The sequence below is a fragment of the Eretmochelys imbricata genome, chromosome 1 (genome assembly GCF_965152235.1).
Source record: "Eretmochelys imbricata isolate rEreImb1 chromosome 1, rEreImb1.hap1, whole genome shotgun sequence".
In the NCBI taxonomy this organism is placed as follows: Eukaryota; Metazoa; Chordata; order Testudines; family Cheloniidae; genus Eretmochelys; species Eretmochelys imbricata.
In genome coordinates, this window is record NC_135572.1 from 223,267,653 (window position 1) to 223,288,685 (window position 21,033).

General features: G+C 48.1%; 1 protein-coding gene across 1 annotated transcript in view; it reads left to right on the plus strand.

The window, feature by feature from the left end:
- LOC144268907 (antigen WC1.1-like) overlaps window positions 1-21,033 on the plus strand; it is a 62,338-nt gene that overhangs the window by 20,819 nt on the left and 20,486 nt on the right. Inside the window, exons 3-4 of the mRNA XM_077824231.1 lie at window positions 18,979-19,293; window positions 19,538-19,852. Coding sequence (XP_077680357.1) covers window positions 18,979-19,293; window positions 19,538-19,852 — 630 coding nt within the window. The remainder of the gene's footprint in view (window positions 1-18,978; window positions 19,294-19,537; window positions 19,853-21,033) is intronic.

A 21,033-nucleotide genomic window follows, 5' to 3' on the forward strand; every position in this document is an offset into this window, starting at 1 on the left:
TTATCGAGTAGGACCCCGGTATACCAGCTTTGCACGTACTCCAGCCACTTGCATCAAATTTACCCAGGCTTGCACTGGAGACTAAGCACAGTGTAGAGTTGTGCTAACCACTCCCTCCTTTGCTCAGCCTCATTCTCTTTTGGAGCGTGACTCTTGTCTCATTACCTGCAGCTAGACTGGTTGAGTTAAACCTTTTCACACAGGCAACAACCACTTCAGAGGTGGTGGGTCGGAGTAACTCACTAGTGGTGATGTGTAAGGACCACTTTACTCCACCTTTACATGAGTGCAGCTGCCTACAGATAGCACTATGGAGACCTGAGCCCTCTGTGTGCACATAGCCCTGCAGTCACTGCTAGAGTTAAACATTTCTCACACTGGTGACCAATTTATCATCACTGGAGCTCTACGAGTCGCGCCCGAGACAGGAGGTCGTTGTTCATTCTTTGCAATGAAGGCCAGACTCTCCTTACTGCCTGTGGACAGACAGCTCCGCATGTCAGAGACTGTGGAGTTAAGTTAAAATTCATTGACAAAGACTTCATTCACACAGAGTTCAGGTTGGCCAAGGTATCCCATTCCCTTGGGTTGGGCAAAACTCAAAGCCCTGAAAACTAGGTAATCCAGAGTTAAGGTGAATGCCAAGGCAGCCTTAACTCTGCCCCCTGGAGCTGGACTAGCCATTTCCATTGGGAATTGTTTGCATGTGCTCCAGCTGCAGTCCCTGTGTTAGGTGTAACTGTACTGAATGGTGGAGACGATGAGTTGGAGCCACTTGGAAGAGCTGTGATTGTGATATGAGATCTGGTTCTGAGCCACCCATGTGATCAAAGGGAAGAGATGCCAATGTATCCTGAGGGATCCAGTATGCATCATTTCAGCGCTGTGTTCTGCAGGGTGTGTCAGTGGTGGAGCACAGGCATCTTCTTGCCATGGGGATTGCAGCAGTGAGGTGGGAGATGGAAGCAGTCCATGTGTTTAATGATGGGACGGTGAAAGGACAGTGTAAGATGAAACACTAAGTAATGGGGAGGGGGTTGTGAGAAGGGGCAAAGGGGTTGTAAAAGGTAACAAGTGTAGGGTTGTTTCTGACTGGGGAGTAAGGTCAGTGTTTTCAGGGCACTGGCCACTGCGGACCCCCCTCTGTGACTGTGAAGTGTTTTCATTTTCTCATCTCCCGTTGTTCCGGTGCCAGGCCTTTCCTTTCCCTTGCAATGGCTCCCATTTTCCAGTTCATTTTCTGAAAGTGGGTCAGTGACATGGAGAGTCTCAGCCCAGCTTTGGGATCTGTGGCCAGGGGTGGAGGCTTATGTGGGAGGAATCTCTGATCCAGCCAGGAGTTTGTCTGCTTTGCAGGGTAGAAGAGTAGAATATTTTCCTTTAGCATTTCAAAAGGTTTGCAGCTCCCCCTGGCAATGGGAGCTAAAGGTAAGTGTTTAATATTAACCCTCTGTGGATTGTGACTGCATTGGGGAATTGGGGAAGGGGTGGAATAGGGGCAGGACTGAGGGTGGAGAGGGAGCTGAGCACCCCCCGGGACAATTGGAAGCCAGCACCTATGCCTGGATTACAATAACAGTCTTAGTCATAGACAGTGCCCTTAGACCAGTTGTGTTCAAACTGCAGCCTGCAGGCTGCACGTGGCCCATCAGAGTAATCTGTTGTTGGGCCGCAAGACAGTTTGTTTACATTTGCACGGCTGCCGGCAGCTCCCAGTGGCTGTGTCAAGGTTCCTCCCCCACTCTGAACTCTAGGGTACAGATGTGGGGACCTGCATGAAAACCTCCTAAGCTTACTTTTACCAGTTTAGGTTAAAAGTTCCCCAAGGTACAAATTAATTTTACCCTTTGCCTTGGAATTTCCACTGCCACCACCAAACTTTAACTGGGTTTTCTGGGAAACGTAGTTTGGACACGTCTTTCCCTGCAAAATCCTCCCAACCCTTGCACCCCACTTCCTGGGGAAGGTTTGTTAAAAATCCTCACCAATTTGCATAGGTGACCACAGACCCAAACTCTTAGATCTTAGAACAATGAAAAAGCATTCAGTTTTCTTACAAGAAGACTTTTAATAGAAGTAAAGGAATCACCTCTGTAAAATCAGGATGGTAGATACCTTACAGGGTAATTAGATTCAAAACATAGAGAATCCCTCTAGGCAAAACCTTAAGTTACAAAAAAGACACACAGACAGGGATAGTCATTCTATTCAGCACAGTTCTTTTCTCAGCCATTTAAAGAAATCATCATCTAACACATACCTAGCTAGATTACTTACTAAAAGTTCTAAGACTCCATTCCTGTTCTATCCCAGGCAAAAGCAGCATACAGACAGACACAGACCTTTGTTTTTCTCCCTCCTCCCAGCTTTTGAAAGTATCTTGTCTCCTCATGGGTCATTTTGGTCAGGTGCCAGCGAGGTTACCTTTAGCTTCTTAACCCTTTACAGGTGAGAGGATTTTTCCTCTGGCCAGGAGGGATTTTAAAGGGGTTTAACCCTTCCCTTTATATTTATGACAGGCTGTGGTCTATAATTCAAAATGGTAGCAGAGATGTAGTCATCTGCCAGTTTCCCAAAACTCTCTCAGGGCTACCCAGAATAACTCGGGGGATCTCCATCTTTTTGTTTACTTATTCCACCCTGTTAGAATCCAGACAGTCCAGAGATGAAGGATCTTTCCCTGAATGCAGCCTTATAGCTTCATCTCACAGAAAACAAGCTGACAGGGTCACTACGCACATGAACTCTTCCTTTGGTGATGGAGAGTGAGGAATGCATTTAGAGTGTTTGCCTCCGATCATCACACACAATGACCACTTGCTTTGAAATTAGCACTTTTCTGTGAAAGTTCTTCATTTGCATTCCACAAGGCTTCTTTCTTGTTTGATTAGTTATTTCATTACAGGGCTATACACAGTGGAAATGTTTGCTATTGCGTTATAACGGGATACAGATAAGTGAGAACCATGCAAATAAAATGGTTAGTTTTCTTGAAGATTAAACTCTTATACATTTACACATTTAATAATCACTTTCATCAATACGAATACACACGTGAATTGGCCAGGCTGTGCATTTGTAAGCATTCAATGAGACCTGGGGCTTTGGCATGAGCTGGCACCTGGTCTGCCAGCATCGCAATCAGAGTGCAGGCTCATCTTTCCTCCCGGCACTCTGTCCCAGGGAGACTGTCTTCCCCTACTGGGCCCAGGCAGTGCAGAAAGGAACCACCTGAACTGAATGTAGAAGGGACAAGAATCAGACCAGGATGAGAGGAGGAGGGTAGATTGGGACAAGGAGCCTGTGGGGTGGCCGGGGGACAGACAGACATTCTGAGACTGGATACTGGTGGGAAGCAAGAAACTGGGACTGGGAGAGAAAGAGGGAGATGGGAACTGGCTGGGCAAGGGGATTGGGACTGGGACTGGGAGGAGGGAAGGGGAGGAGACTATTACTGGCTAGGCAGGGTAAATAGAACAAGAGTTGGGGGACAGAGACTGTGATGTGCTGAGCAAGGAGGCTGGGAGCTGGGGGAGACTGGGACTGACTGGAGAAGGAGTCTGGGACTGGGAACCAGTGGGGAGGAACTGGGGGTGGGTGAGGAGAGACATACCAGAAAAGGAGCCAGAGTGTGGGGAGAGTCTAAGACTAACTGGGCAACGGGACTGGAATAAGCAGCTAGGGGTTGGGGGAGACCGAGAGCAGATCGACATGAACACTTAGTGTGTGGCAAGCTGGGGGGTAAATCTCCCCTGCTCTGGCCTTCCAGGCACCGAGTGTCCATGGGGCCTGTGCTGCCACGCTCTAACAGTTCCCTCGTGTGCTTCGATCTGCTCCTGGTTCCCAGCACTGGGGAACTGTTCATGCACAGCAGCAGGGTCCACACGGACACTCAGGGTGCAGCAGGCTAGTGTGGGGTAAATTTACACCCCAGTGATTTACACCCCGCTCTATCTGCTGGATCTCTGGGCAGGGGGTGTGTGTTCATGTAACTCTCTCCCCCTCGCAGAAGCTGTCAGGGGAGAACTCATTCAGACCCTGCTTACAGCTGCCATTTCCTAGTATTTTTAAACAATAAAAAGCTGGGTTGGGCAGGAACTTTGCAAAAATGAGCTTCATTGTCAGGACTTTGAAACTCTGCAGAAAACAGATCGACCTTCACCAATGTAAACCCCCTAACCTGGTACTAACAACTGCTCAATGCCTTGTGCTGCCCCCGAGCAAGTGCCCAGCAGGGAGTCCCTCTCCTCTGAACCTCACCAGAAGGAGGGAGCTGCACACAAACAAAGGGGTATCAGAGCAAAAGTCCCGTCTGTGCACCTTTCTGTAAAACTGCCGCTGCATCTCAGCTGGAGCTGCACGTTTGCAGTGGGAATCAAGTTCAAGTTTGTTACAGGGCGCTTGAAGGGCCAGACTGCCTAGTGGTTGGTGCCCCTGAACTCCAGCCCCTGGTTTTCAAGGTCAATTTCCTCAGTCTTTTAGGCAATGAGGTAGGGAAACCCAGGCCCTCCCTCTCCACCAGGTCCCAGCCCAGGTTCCTGCATGCATCAACCCCTAAATAGGGGAGGCCTCCCAGCAAGGAGTCTAAATCCACTGCCCTGGGCTACTTTCTACCACTGTCCCTTTCATTTGGGGCATGGCCCCCTAGTCCCATTTGCTGGGTGGCTTGCATACCATAGCGCCCTCTCGTGGATCTTGAGTGGCACCGTGCTGTGGTCCCAGGCTCCTTCAGGTGGGGCAGCCCAAGTTTTGTGAGACTGAACCCCACAATATCTCTGGGCTTCAGGGACCAAGTTATTTCAGTTGACAGAGGCTCCTTGGTCTCCTCCTCAGTCCCCCTTGGCCAGGGAGCCAGTGCTTACTCCCTGGTGACTGCCGCAGCTGGCAGGCTGGTGACCTTCCCCTCAAGTAGGGAGGCAGATAGCTCCTGCCGCTTCACCAGTCAGCCCTCAACTGAGCCAGGCTCTCTCCTTTTCTACACCCCCCAAGGCCTGCCATTGGCTGCAGGTACAGCGGGGTGGGGCTAGTTGGGCCCAAAGGCTCCCTTTAACCCTTGCCGTGCTGGCAGGGTAGTTCCACATGCCTGTGCTGAAGGTTGGACAGGAGGATGAGTCTTTCCATGGTCCTTATAGTTATGGCCATTCTTGTCACTAATCCCTGTCTTTCCTGGGTAGAGGTGCAGGGCCAGCTCATAGGGCCAAACCCAGGGTTCCTTACTCAGGCTGTCAGCGACTGACTGTAATGTGAGTTTGCTTTGTCCAGACTGAGTAGAAACAGAATAAAGGACTCAGGATAGGGGAGATTAAGGATTATTCCAGAAATAACCAGTCAGCCCTCTACAAACTGCCCTGTGCACTCGATATCACTGAGAACAAACCCATATGGGAGCTGTGATGTTTCTGCACCAAGCAATTTTTCAGAGCTGGTCTCCTGACTGAATACTCGAAAACTTTCCAAAAAGTGGCAGTCGTCTTCTTATATGCAGTGTTGTTGTAGCCGTGTTCATCCCAGGATATTAGAGAGACAAGGTGGGTGAGGCAATATCTTTTATTGGACCCGTTTCTGTTGGAGAGAGACAAATGTTTGATCTGACAGAGAAGAGCTGTGTGTAAGCTGAGAAACTTGTCTCTTTCACCAACAGGAGTGGGTCCAATAAAAGATATTACCTCAGCCACCTTGTCTCTCTCAACCCCTTCTCTTCCAGCTTTCACTTTTCATTTCTGGTTGGATTAATAGTAAACTCTGCCAAAGTCATTCTCCTCTGCCAAGGTCCCCTACCTCAGATGGTGCCCAGGGAGTGAATCAGGAATTCAGAGTGAAAGATGCTGTTGTCTGTAGGCCCAAGCATCATCGGTTGCAGCAGCAGCATCGTCATCATCCGTGATCCCTCCATTCGAGGATGATCTCAACCACAGATTTACATCTGGGTCCTGAGATCACTGAGGAATCCGATCCTGGAATCATAGATCTGCCCGCAGTAGGTATAGACGTTGCCTGACGGGTCAGCTGCCTGCTGGGAGAAATTTCTTTTTCTTTCCTTTCTTCTCTCTCTCTTTTCAACTTTGAGGGCAAGGCACTTCTCCTCGAAGCGGGCCACTGCCTGATGGAGGATGGAGCGGCATTGAGATTTGTTGGTTGCTTGGTCCTCCCACCTTCTGATGTCCACATGAGTTTTCTTGAGATACGCTTTCAGTGTGTCTTTGTAGGGTTGCCTCTGATTACCATGGGATCTCTGACCATGAGTGAGCTGAGAGTAGAGGCCTTGCTTTGGGAGGCGAGAGTCTGGCATCCGCACACAATGTCCACCCCAGCGGAGTTGATGAGTGAGGATCATTGCTTCAATGCTGGTGACATTAGGTTCAATGAGATTGCTGGTGTTAGTCCAGTGATCTTCCCTCTTGATGCAAAGCATCTTCCAGAGGCATCTTTCGTGATACATCTCCAGACTCTTGAGGTGCTGTTGATAGAGGTTTCACATCTATAAAGGAGTGTAGAAATAACAGTTGTCTCCCAGACCTGGATTTTGGTGTTCTTCCGTAAGTCACGGTCTGTGAAAACGTGCCAGAGCAGTTTCCCAAAGGAAGCACTTGTGCAATAGATCCTGTGCTGGATCTCACTGTCAATTTTTGCATTTTGAGAAAGTTGGCTACCGTGGTAACAGAAGTCCTCAACTCTCTCCAAAGTCTTTCCCTTGATGGTGATTTGTGGTGGGTCATGTACAAGGTCTTAAGCAAGCTGATGGAGCACTTTAGTCTTCCTGATATTGAGTGAGAGTCATAGGCTTCAGTAAGCTTGTGCAAAAAAATCCAGTGTGGATGGAAGGTCATTCCGAGTGTGCGTGACAATGACACAGTCATCATCATACTGAAGGTCAGTAATGGATGCCTTGAGCAGTTTAGACTTGGAACGGAAATGTCAAATCTTAATAAGCTGCCCATCCATTCTGTATTGAATGTCAACTCCAGTGGGGAGGTGGTCTTTAACAAGGACCAAAATGACTGCTAAATACATGGAGAACAGGGTTGTGGCAATAACACGTGCTTGCTTAACCCCAGTTTTGATGACGAAAGGATCCATCTCCAGGCCATTACAGAGAATGGTGGCAGTCCTCTCATCATGAAGAAGCCTTAAGCCCTTGATACATTTTGGAGGGCAGCCAAATCTGGCCAGCACCTTCCACAGGGCTTTGTGATTGACAGAATTGAAGGCCTTTGTCGAATCAATGAAGGCCATGTGCAGGTCCCAATTTTGCTCCCAAGACTTTTCCTGGGTTTGGTGGGCAACGAAGATTATGTCAGTTGTTCTGCGGGATGGCTTGAAACTGCACTGAGATTCCGGCAATATTTCCTCAGCAAGGGGAAGTAATCGGTTTAAGAGGATACGGGTGAGAATTTTCCCTGCTGTAGATAGCAAGGCAATGCCATGATAATTTCCACACTCCAATTTATTCCTTTTTTAAAGATGGTAACAATGTTGGCATTTTTCAAGTCTTCCAAAAGCTTCTCATTATACCACATTTGAAGAAACATGAAGCTCCCGACAGCATAGCTCTGAGGATCATTGGAGCACACAAGCCCCTTCACCACAACAAGGTGACGGTCCCCAAAGAGGTGTTGCAGCCATGGCAAGATGTGTAACCAATAAAATTATGCTGAAATTATACTCTTGGCCGTTGTGCACCAGAGTGGCACCAGACACTAGACCTGAGATGAGGGAGACTGTTTCCACCTATTGGGCCCAGGCAGTGTGAGGAGGAAGCTACCTGAACTGAATGCAGACCAGGGTGAGGGGGAAAGTAGATCAGGATAAGGATGCAGGGGGAATATTCTGAGCCTGGAGGCTGGTGGATGGAGAGAAAGTGGGACTGGAAAAGAAAGCGGGAGATGGGGACTGGCTGGGCAAGGAGACTGGGACTGGGAGGAGGGGAAAAGAGACTAGGACTCGCTAGGCAGGGCGATTAGGAGGGAGTGGGTGGGGAGAGACTGTGACTTGCTGAGCAAGAAGATTGGGAGCTGGGGAGAATGGGACTGACTGGGTGTGACGTTCCCCTCTGGTGTTATCCAGACCAGTGATCTGCTAGGTCACCCAATCCTTGACTCTGGGAGCCAGCCTTACCCTGCTCTGCTGTGAGAACCCCCACTCCTGGGTTGCTCACGCACAGCCTCTGGCATGTAAGTTGCTCCTTGGATTGTACAACCGAATCACACTAGCCACTATCCCTAGGCACAACCCGAGGAACCTCCGTCTTGCAGTGCCCAGTTATGCCCACTGGACACTGCAAGCTTATCTGAGTTCATCAATTGAACAAAGAAATTGATATGGACCAGGCTTGTTATCCCAAGGGGAGTCCCTGACACACTTCAAACCAAACACACTGCTTCAGGTAGAATAAACAAACAAATTATTAACTATAAAGATAGATTTTAAGTGATTATAAGACAAAACATAATGTAATGATGTTGCCTCTGGTGGGACACAGCTGAGAGTATCAATTCAGGACAAAACCAACAAGGAGTTTGGTGGCACCTTAAAGACTAACAGATTTATTTGGGCATAACCTTTTGTGGGTAAAACACCACTTCTTCAGATGCATAGAGTGAAAATTACAGATGCATGCATTATATAATGACACATGAAGGGAAGGGAGTTACCTCACAAGTGGAGAACCAGTGTTGACATGCCCAACTTGATCAGGGTGGATGCAGTCCACTCCCAATAACAGATGAGGATGTGTCAATTCCAGAAGCAGCAAAGCGGTTTTTGTAATGAGCCAGCCACTCCCAGTCCCTATTCAAGCCCAAATTAATGGTGTTAAATTTGCAAATAAATTTTAATTCTGGTGTTTCTCTTTGACGTCTGTTTCTGAAGTTTTTTTGTTCAAGTACAGCTACTTTTACATCTGTTATAGAATGTCCAGGAAGATTGAAGTGTTCTCCTACTGGCTTTTAACACCATTAATTTGGGCTTGAATAGGGACTGGGACTGGCTGGCTCATTACAAAAGCAGCTGTTGCCAATCCTTTAGAAGCTAAAATCTAAAGGTTTATTCATAAAAAGAAAGAAATATAGATGAGAGCTAAAACTGGTTAAATGGAATCAATTACATACAGTAATGGCAAAGTTATTTTTTCAGGCTTGTAGCAGTGATGGAATAAAGTGCAGGTTTAAATCAAGTCTCTGGAGTACATCCACAGCTTGGATGGGTCATTCAGTCCTTTGTTCGGAGCTTCAGTTTGCAGCAAAGTTCCTCCAGAAGTAAAAAAGCAGGATTGAAGACAAAATGGAGGGGTTTCCAGGGCCTTTTATATTATTTCCCTTTGTTCTCCTGTGCAAAATCACAGCAACAAGATGGAGTTTGTAGCCACCTGGGTAAGTCACATGTCCATGCATGATGCAGTTTGCAGGCATCAGCCATTCCTCACATGCCACCTTGAACATCTCAGGAAGACTTCTCATATGTGGATTGGAGTCTCCCAAGGTCCATTGTTAGTTAAGTGTTTGTCAATTGAGCACTCAATCTGCAAATTCCTTTCTCAAGAAGCTGACCAAATGCTTCACTAATGCTACTTAATGACAGGTTTCAGAGTAGCAGCCGTGTTAGGCTGTATTCGCAAAAAGAAAAGGAGTACTTGTGGCACCTTAGAGACTAACAATGCATCTGATGAAGTGAGCTGTAGCTCATGAAAGCTTATGATCAAGTAAATTTGTTAATCTCTAAGGTACCACAAGTACTCCTTTTCTTAATGCTACTTAGAATCAAACACATTGAGAAACAAGTACATAGCCAATATTCATAATTTCAACTACAAAATTGATACATGCATACAGATAGCATAATCATAACGAGAAGATCATAACCTTTCCATAGACACCTCACAAGACAACCTTTGTACAATATTTGGTGCAAATGTATCACAGTGGTTGCAACAATGATTTATACAGTCACAGTTTATGTCAATACATAACAGATAACAAGTCAGATTTGGTCAAAAGAAATAAAAGCAAAACCCATTCTAAGCTGATCTTAACACTTTCAGTGCCCTTACAAACTTAGATGTTTCTCATCACAGGCTTCCTGGTTACTCTTCAGCCAGGCTCTCCCCTTTGATCAGCGCTTCAGTGGCTTGGTGTGGTGGTGTCTGTAGATGTAGGTGGAAGAGAGAGGAAGAGCATGGCAAATGTCTCTTCTTTTTATCATCTCCTTTCTGCCCCCATGGTTTTGCCCCTGCCTCCTCCCCCCTCGTCCTTTCTGCCCCCATGGTTTCGCCCCTGCCTCCTCCCCCGACCCCGCTCTTCAGAGTGAGGTGAGCATTACTGAATCTCTCCAAGCAAGACTGAGCAATTCCCCTGGTGTGGCCTCATGCAGGTGAGTCATTCATTGTAACTCCCTTCCTGGACAATGGCTGTTGATTGGTTGTTTGACACCCCGCCCAGGCAATGGTTACTTTCCTTGCTGTTGCCTCTCGGGAGCTCATATCTGGCTGATTCCCCAATTTACAGCATGTTTTAGTGACAACCATACTACACAATTCTCATAACTTCATATGCATTAATGATCTACATATATGAATAGAGAAATGACTTTCAGCAGATCATAACCTTTCCCCTGATACCTTAGAAGGCATGCTTTATATGTAAGATCACAATTGAATGAAAATGAGGATTATAGGGGTTACAGCACACTCCCCCAAGGTATAGAATGCCACACTGGGTGAGGAGTCTGGGACTGGGAACCAGTGGGAAGGAACTGGAGGTGGGTGAGGAAAAACAGATCAGATCAGGAACCAGGGTGTGGGGGGAGTCTAAGACTAACTGTGCGAGGAGACTGGAATAAGCAGTCAGGGCGGGGTGGGGAGACTGAGAGCAGATCGACATGAACATTTAGTTTGTGGCAAGCTGGAGTGTAAATCTACCCTGCACTGTCCTGCCAGGCACCAGGTGCCCATGTGGATGGTGTTGCTGGGCACTGAGGCCTTGTCTACACTACTGCTTAAGTTGATGTAAGTTACATCGTTCAGGGGTGTGAAAACAACCCCCCCCCACGAGCAATGTAACTTACATCAACTTAAAGCAGTGTCTGCATCGCACTAGGTCAGCGGGAGACGCTCTCCCGCCAGCAGAGCTTCTGCCTCTCGATGAGGTGGACTAATTATGGAGACAGAAGAGCGGTCGCCCATCGACGTAATGCATCTTCACCAGACGTGTTAAATCGTCTCCCCTGCACGGATACAGTGGCACTGATTTAGCGTGGGAGCGAAGAGAAGCCCTAGCAGTTCCCTTGTGTGCTTTGATCTCTCCCGGTTCCAAGCACTAGGGAACGGTAAGTGCGCAGCAGCTGGCTCCGCACAGACACTGAGTGTGCAGCAGGCTAGTGCGGGGTAAATTTACACCCCAGTTTGACACAAGCTAAGTGTGTGTAGAGAGAAACCCTGAGACAGGAAGAGGCATCCAGGGAGGGGAACTGGGGCTTGGCACAGACCGGACAACCCAAGGCAGGGATAAGTGTGAGAAACAGATCAGCTGAGGACCCCAGAGGGACAGCACAGAGAACAGGGGGAAATTGGCAGAGGAAGCCAGAGGTGAAGTCTAGGACTGGCTTGTCCAGGAGACTGGGCCTAGGGATGAGAAGCTTGAGGAGTGGAGACTGGCACTGGGTAGACAAGAAGAATGGGACTGGGACACAGAGCAAGGGATGGAGAAGAGAAAGGACCGATACAGGGACTGCTTGGAGGGGATGGGGCAGAAGGGGTTAGGCTTTGGGGAACAGGGGAAGACGGGTCTGTCACTACCAGAACACACACCTCTCCAGAGCCTGGAATGGAACCAGGATCCCTGAGTTTTGCCATTCCCCTGCTGCCAGCAAATATCTGTCAAACCCTTCAAATTTTTTTTCTGATCCCACTCTCATGCTGGTCCACAAAGAAGATGACAACCTCCTACCACAGTCAGTTACGCCATTAGCTGAAGTGGCAGTGGTTTCTGTGGTGGATCTAAAGGTTCCAACCCTGCTGATGACCCATGTGGGTGTCACAGGGTTCCCATCTTTCTCATGGCTGGTAACCGGATCCTTGAGGCTCTACCCCCTGCCCTACCTCTTCCTCCCAAGGCAACGCCCTTCCCCACCGCTACCCCAAGGCCCCGCTCCTGCTCCACCTCTTTCCTCAAGGCCCCGCCCCTTCTCTGCCTCTTCCCCTCAAGGCTCTGCCCTCATCGCTCACTCCCCCTCTCCCCTCGTCACTCGCTGGATTGTCTCAAGCAGCTGGCCTGCAGGTACAAAGCCGCCCTGGCTGAGCAGGGGCTGGCACAGATTAATGACCCGGTTTCCTGCCCCGCCCCATGGAAACCAGATTTTTGGTTCAGGCGTCATTTAGGTCCCTTTTTGACCGAACTTTCCAGTCGAAAACCAGGCACCTGGCAACCCTAAATGACACCCGGACACAGAAGCCAAAAAACGGACTGTCTGGGTAAAACTGAGACGGGTGGCATCCGGAGGGTGGCAACATGATTCCGCATCTTGGAACTTCTGTTTTTTCAGTTTGCTTTTTTAAAAACCTAGGAAATTATGCACAAAACATTACTTTTAAGGAACGTTAAGTTTGCAAAGTTGAGCTGTAAAAAATAACGAAATGGCAGAATTAAAGTTGTCTTTGTAACTTTATTGTGGCCCACTTGTACATCTGCGTTAAGATACTGTCTTTAATTACAGGATAAGAAGCTATTTTTCCATGAGACCCCTGCCTCATTCAGTGCACAGGACAGACAGCATGGGCATAGTTTGGGAGGGTGCAGGGGGGCATTGGCAGAGGAAAGGCATGGGGGGGGCACGCGGGGTCGGTGCAGGGAACGGGGGTGGGGGGGATGGAGCCACTTCTCCTGAGGCTGAGAGTAGCTGCTCCGGGTTGTCGCTCTGCAGCTGTGCACGGCTGCCTGGGTCCTAGTGCCTGCCCGTTTCCTGTAAAGCGGTGAGTGCCTGCAGGGGGCAGAGGACACTGGGAAAGGGGGAGGGGCACGGGGCAGCGGGCAGGTGAAGGGGGTGGGATGGGAAGAGAAGGAGAGAGAGGAATGGGAGCGGGGAGCAGGAACCCAGCATGTGGCGTCCCCTCGGCAGCAGCAGCCCCGGCAGGGAGGCGGCTGCAACGGCCCTGGGAGGCCCCAGAGCAGCAACATCTCTGCAACAGCCGGTGCTGGAGTGGCCACAGCTCCCAAGCTCAGGTCGCTGCAGCAGACAGCAGCAGCTGGGGCTCACCCATTGAGCCATCCTGCCCCGCCCCCAGCCCTGGCAGCCCAGAGACCACTGCAGGCTGGGGTGGGGGGAGGGAGAGTCAGTGAGCCAAGATAACTGGCTTCAGCATGCGTGTGTGTCTGTGTGTGTGTGTGTGCGTGTGTGTCTGTGTGTGTGTGTGTGAGCGCTCTCTGTCCCCCCCAAATATAGCAGTCAAACTACGCCTGTGCTCGACAGGGCTCTGAATCAGGGTTGGTTGTGGCGTGAAGGAGGCTGTTCTGTGTAGGCCCCTGCCTCATTGGTTGCAGAAACTGCAGAGTGTGCTGTGTGTGAGGCAGGGGATTGCAGAAAGAGAAAGGAGGGTCTCTTGTTAAGGCAGCTGAATCCTGCCCTGGGGAACGGGATTCTCTCCCTGCCTCTGCCACAGAGATCCTATGTGATGCTTGGCAAGTCTCTGAAACCAAATATTTCACAGGTGGTCATTAATTGTGTGTTCCTCATTTTATGGGTGGCCCCTTGTAACCGTGGGGGTCTGGTTGCAGAAGTGCTGAGCATGTGCTGCTGTAAACTGAAGTCAGTAGGTCAGGGGTGAGCAAACTATGGCCCATGGGTCTGATCCGGCCCCTCAGGGCTTTGGATCCGGCCTGTGGGATTGCCCCCCATAGTGCCACAGGCCCCGCAGAAGCAGCCAGCACCACGTCCCTGGGACCCCGGGCTGGGGGGGTGGGTGGGCAGAGGGCTCTGTGTGTTGCCCTTGCCTCCAGGCACCACTCTGCGCCGCTCCCATTGGCCAGGAACGGGGAACCGCAGCCAATGGGAGCTTCGGGGGAGGTACCTGGGGGCGTGGCAATGGGAGCGCACGGAGCCCTGTCCACCCCCTCCCCCAGGGGCCGTGCAGGGATGTGGTTCCAGCTGCTTCCCAGAGCGGCGCAGCGTGGGGCCAGGGCAGACAGGCAGGGAGCCTTCCCTGGCCCCGGTGCGTGCCGCTGCCACCCCGGAGCTGCTATAGGTAAGCGGCGCCAGGCCGGAGCCCGATCCCCTCCTGCACCCCGCCCCCAAACTCCCTGCCTGCACCCCGCACCCCTCCTGCACCCCAACCCCCTTCCCTGAGCCCCCTCATACACCCGCACCCCTCCTCTGCCCTAATCCCTTGCCCTGAGCCCTTTCCTGCACACCGCACCCCCTCCCACACCCTACACTCCCTCCCGCACCCCAACCGCCTGCCCCAGCCTTGCATACAATTTCCCCACCCAGAGGTGGCCCTCGGCCCAAAAGGTTTGCCCACCCCTGCAGTAGGTCTTCTGCTCTGAACATACTAAGTGCTGTATAATGCTAAGGAATCTGAAAAATCAGGACCTGGGTGTCTCAAGTTGGGCACCCAAAATCAGTTGACACTTTTGATCATTTTGGCCATAGTGTCTCTGGGCTTCAGTTCCCCATGTGTAAAATGGAGATAACAACACTTCCCTGCCTCCCAGGGGTGTTGTGAAGAGAAATTTTTTAAAGTTTGTGAAGCTCTCAGCTACCATAGGAATGAGCACCACAGAAAAGCCTGTGAGGAAATGAACAATTCTGTTTTAGGAGTTCAGTTTGGATGATGTGCAGTACATAAGGGCTGGGGCCACACATTGCACAATGAGTATAAAAAGAACGATTGACCATCCACCCATTCAGTCAGCACCACGTGTCCTGTGCACCGAGTGAGGCAGGGGTCCTGGGGCAAAAATAGCATTTGATCGTGTAATTAAAGACAGTATCACAATGGAAATACAAAAGGGGCTAATTAAGGTTACAGAGGACAGCACGCGTCTGGTATTCTGAATGTTTGAGTGCTTGACTTCCTTTTAGATACATAGCTTTATAGATTTTAAGGGCAGAAGGAAGCATTAGATCATATAGTCTGGCCTCCTGGGTAACAGGCTACAGAATTTAATCCAGTTACTCGTGAACTGAACCCAATAATTTTTGTTTGGCTAAAGCACATCTTCCAGAAAGGCATCCAGTCTTCATCTAAATACTTCAGGAGTGAATAATCTTCTGTTTCCCTTTTTAGTTTGTTCCAATGGTTAATTGTCCTCGCTATGGAAAATGTATGGCTTACTTCTAATATGAATTTCTCTGGCTTTAACTTCCAGCCATATGTTCTTGTTTTGTCTTTCTCCACTAGAATAAGGAGGTCTCTACATACCAGTGTTTTGTCCCTGTGCAAGTACTTCTACACTAAAGTACTTATACAGTATAATCACATCATCTCTTGGTCTTCTTTATTAAAAATAAACAGACGGAGCTCCTGGAATCTCTCACTACAAGGCGTATTTTCAAGCCCTTAAATCATCTTTGTGGCTCTTCTCTGCACCCTTTCCATTTTTTTTAACATCCTTCTTAAAATGTGGACAACACACTGGATGCGGTATTGGTCTCACCATACTGTATACAGAGGTAAAATCATGTCCTTGGTCAGAAATTATCCAACAAAATAGAGCTTCATTGGAAAATGCTGGTTTGTTGAACTGGACATTTCCCATGAAAGTGAGTCGGGTGCAATGAACTTTCTCTAGACCACAGGCAGGGTTGTGGCAGAAACCTGCATGGTTAAGTGCCAGCTGGCTTGGGGAGCTCCAGCCAGCCCTGTCATGCAGACTGCCTTGGGGCCAGGTATTCCAGTCTTCTCAGGTCAGCTGCTCTGGGATAGCTGCACCATGTAGACTGCCCCAAGACCAGAGACCCTGGTCTTCTATCGTCTGCAGCTCCAGGGCAACCCTGCCATGGAAAAGGGAGTCCTGGCTTTAACCAGGGCTCAGCTCCCAGCTCCACAGCAGGGAATTTAGAAATCCTGGGATGGGATCCTGATTCCCAGGGTCTGCGGCTCTGGGGCAGCCCTGCGTTGCAGACTACACCAGACCGGGGACCCCAGAGCTTTGAGACTCCCAGGCCAGCTGCCTATTTGGGACCCCAGCTGGCCCAGGAGTCTGGAAGCCCAGGGGTCCCCAGTCCAAGGCAGTCTGCAATGCAAGAGAAATTGACATTTTTGTTTTTCTCTTAGCACTGTGAAACTGACAAGAATGTCAGTTCACTCAGCATCTGCTGGTGTCCCTGGGAGCAAATTTCATGTCGGACACACCATGTGTTGGTTTTTCCAGAAGAAAGTTTGGAGGGGATTTCTGGTTCACAGGAAGTTTTGAAATAGCAAAATTTCCTGTGAGCTGGAAATCCTGCATTTCAGCCAGCTCTTCTCACTGCTCCCCAGCTTAAACCTCCGAGGATCACTGTAGCCTTTTCACAGCATCACCCTGGGACCTCTAGTTCTGTTGCTTGTCCACTAGGACCCCTGCGAAGACCATGGGAAATATCTGTATGTTTACATATATTATGTGTACCTCTGTTTCTTTTATTGCTGTTTTGCCATTTCCTACCAGGGTTCAAAGAGTAACTCCTTGCTTGGATCTCCCCACATGTCCCAGCAAGGCAGACAATGGTTGCAGAGAACCCAGTCACTGGTACTTAACTGACAATATGGGTGTCAAGGCCTTTGAACTTTTGCCTCTGACCAAGCTGGGCACAACCCCCCTAGCTTGGGAGAGGGGAGGGGCCCTTCAAGTGGGAAAGTTAAACAAAGAGCTTGGGACTTATAAAAAGGAGAGCCCTGATGAACAGAGAGGGAGAGGCAGGGTCTGCAGGGAAGGAGATTGAAACCCAGTCCCCAGAAGCAGGGGTACCTGGGATAGGTTGGGCCAGCCCAGGTTTTGAGGGAAATGCTGAGGATTACGTAAGACATATGCCCGTTGGCCTTTACTTGCCTGAACACTTCTCTCTCTGGTCACTGTGTTCCTATGGATACATAAATAATATCACTCTCCTGGGCCTGGAACTATTCAATATTTTCATTAAAGATTTGGATGATGGAGTAGAAAATAAACTCATAAGATGTGTGGATGACACAAACCTGGGAGGGGTCACAAGCTCTTTGGATGAGAGTATTAGAATTCATAATGACCTTGATACATTGGAGAATTGGCTTGAAATCAGTAAATTAAAATTCAGTAAAGACAAGTACAAAGTACTAGACTTAGGAAGGAAAAATCAAAAGCAAAAAATCCAAAATGGGGAATAACTGACTAAGCAGCAGTTCTGCAGAAAATGTTCTGGGGTTATACTGGATCACAGATTGAAATGGGTGATGCTGTTTTGAAAACAGGAAATGTCATTCTGCATTTTATTAATAGAATTGTCATATGTAAGACACAGGAGGTAATTGTCCTGCTGTACTCAGCACTGGTGAGGCCTCCGCTGGAGCAGTGTGTCCAGTTTTGGGCTCTCTCTCTACAATGGGTAGGTAGGACAAGAAGTAATCCACTTAGATTGCAGCAAGGGAGAGTCAGGTCAGATATTAGGAAAAACTTTCTAACTATAAGGATAGTTAAGTACTGGAACAAGGTACCAAGGGAGGTTGTGGAATCCCCGTTGTGACATTGCACTCCATATGTTTTATGGAAATATGCTTATGAGTGTGAATATGATGTAACTGGAATATGTTTTATGCAAAAGGTCTCATGTAATGTACCATAACAAAAGTTATAACCTACTGAATATATTCCTCCTATTTGTATGTATGTATCATTCTTGTATCTGAAGCTAGAAATATGAAGTATGACTCTGAGGTCCTATTGTAATAATGCAAAGTGTGGGCCATTTATGGTGGTTTAGAATCTTGTTGGCTCCGATTGACTGGGACAATTGGTTGTAGATTGTTTATTTACCTGCAAGCCTTCCTGTGTACGTGTGGGCCAGCCTGTGGGTAATGAACAATGAGGTCTCATATGACATCCATCTTAAATCCATCTTAAATCTGGTACTGCTGCTGAGCAGTTTTTGGTTGAAGTCTGCAGCTTTTGGGGTGTGGTCCAGATCTGGGTCTGTGTTGCAGCAGGCTAGCATGTCTGGCTCAACAAGGCAGGGTTCTGGAGTCCCAAGCTGGCGGGGAAAATGGGCTCAGAGGTAATTTCAGAATGTGAGGTGACTGTCCCAAGGGGGTGTCTGTGACCGAACCCGTCACACACATCATTGGTGACTTTTAAGAACAAGTTAGACAAACATCTATCAGGGGTGGACTAGGTATACAAAACCTGTCTTGGTGTGAGGGGATGGACTAGATGACTTTGTGAGGTTCCTTCCAGTCCTACATTTCTATTTATTCCAAGATTTTATAAGATATTCAGGCCTGATGATTTTTTAAAAAAGTTTATCCCTACTAGATACTGTTTAACATCCTCCTTAGTTACCTACAGACTGCAGAGTGGTTCACCCTCTTCATATACTTTGAATACACATCCTGCTTCTATTCAAAACCGGAAATGTTTATTGAACACTTCTGTCTTATTTGCATCATTATAAACTATTTTACCATCTCCATTTGTAATGGGCTACACCTTTGTTAGGATTTGTTTGTTTGTTTGTCTTTACTCCTAATATACTGAAAAAAATGGTCATTATTGTTCCAAGCCCTGCCAACTGTGGAGTTTTTCCTGATAGCTTTAGCTTCCCTTATCGATTTTCTACATCTCAGAACTTCCAATGTATATCGATTGCTATTAAATTCCCCTCTCTCCATCTGCTGTACATTGTTTTTTTTTAAATGTCTAATTGCTGCCTGCACTGTCCCACTGCACCAGGATGGGCTTTTGGCCAAAGTTCTAAGGCAGTGGAACACCTAACTCCCTAAGGCTCCTTTGTAATTTTCATCCTTCATTGGCTTTCTAGGACACATTGAGCTCCAGCTGGTTGGAGGGAACAATGCCTGCTCAGGACGTGTGGAAGTAAGACATGGAGACACCTGGGCTACAATCTGTGATGCACGCTTTGATCTCAAAGCTGCCAGTGTTATCTGTAATGGACTAGAGTGTGGAACAGCTCTATCTATCCCAGGAAGAGCTCATTTCCAAGAAGGACATGGACCAATCTGGACTGAGGAATTCCAGTGTGTAGGGAATGAGTCACACCTCGTGTACTGTCCCAGGATATCACATGGGAGTCAGACGTGCTCACATGCAAATGATGCAAGTGTCATATGCTCACGTAAGAATTTGGCACAATGTCTCTAAAATCCCAGTCATGTGTATTCTAGAGTAGGGTGCAGCAAACAAAATGATCTCACTCTGTAGGGAGCTGGGATAACAAAGCAGCTATCAGCTTCTAGTTAAACCTAAACAACTCGATATAACGGGAATGGGTTCAATCCCTCCAACTTTCCTTTTCTTTATTATTTAATATAAAATATCTTAAATGCTCCCTCTCTAAACCCCTTCTCCCTTCTCCCCAGGGCACACAGGGTTCCGGCTGGTGAACGGCAGCACAGCGTGCTCAGGGAGGGTGGAGATCCAGGTTCTTGGTGCCTGGGGAACCCTCTGTGACTCACGCTGGGATTTACCAGATGCCAACGTGCTCTGTCGTCAGCTGGACTGCGGCTTCGCTGTATCAAACCCAGGAGGAGGGTATTTTGGGAAGGGAACTGGCTCTGTCTGGACAGACACATTTCACTGCAAAGGGACTGAAACCCATTTGGGCCATTGCCCTGTTACTGCCCTGGGGGCCTCTCCGTGCTCACACGACAATGATGCCGGTGTGATTTGCTCAGGTAAGTGCAAGAGAGATGCTGGATTAAGGACACCTGCCCCTCAGTGTGTGATGCTGCCCCAGAGCAGGGGAACCTCAGGACACAGCAAGGGGAGGGGGAGCTAGATCCTAAAGCACAGAAAATAACAGTAAATGTATTAAAGATAACATTTAAGTCAATAATATCATCACAAAAGAATGGTTGTGACTGGGGAAAGCCCTGGATTCTCCAGTAAAAACATTAGCAACTCTGTCCTGACGCCGGGCAGCGGAGCAGGGGCAGCACTTTGTCCTTCGGGTTTCATCAATGTCACCGATTCATTGTCCCCAGCCTTCTCCAATAGTAATTAGAGGGGGAGCTGGTAGTGACTCCCAATATGGAGCTTGCTTCACACTTTCTATGATAAAATATTCTCGGCACCTTCCTTGATGGCTGGAGCCTTTGCAATTTGGGAAGGGGTCAGTGCTGGGGCCAGGGAGGTGCCTTCTCCTCCTGCAGTGAGATTCCTTCCAGGTTTGGCTGAATTATAAACTGCTGAATATCAGCATTTCCTTTCTCTCACGTGAGTTCCTGGGGGTATTTTTGGTAGCCCACCACAGAGAAAGTAGTGCTTTCACTCACTGAGGTTTTTTTTACTTTTTTCACACTTTTCCAATTGAAAAAACTCCAAAGATTTTTTCCCCTGCTTTCTTACTTTCTTACACATTTTTACCTTTTTCTAACTTTTTACAGTGGAAGAAAAGATGAGCAGCGGATTGGACTAGATGACCTCCTCAGGTCTCTTCCAGTCCTAATATTCTGATTGTGTGAAAAAATAGAAAGGGGGAGGAAGTGGCAAACCTGTACATCCAAAACCTGGAATGGAAAATTGAATGTTTCATTTACCAAAAGTTGAAATGAATCAATATTTTAGTTAGAGTCCAAACAAAAATTTTCATTCCATTTCCACATCCCAGTATCTCAGATCTGTTTAAAAATTGAAATACTGCACTCAAAATACTTCACAGGAAAAATTTTTGGTTGTTGACCCTCTCTAATATTTAGCTTTTATAAAAATAAATAAACAGCATTATTTAGTTCATTTAGTCAAAGCCAAAGGCACAAGAATTAGAAAATACCAGAATTAAGGTTATCTATATCATGTTAATTCAGTCCCCAACCCTCCCTTCTGCATATACATTATGATACAGTCTAATTGCATC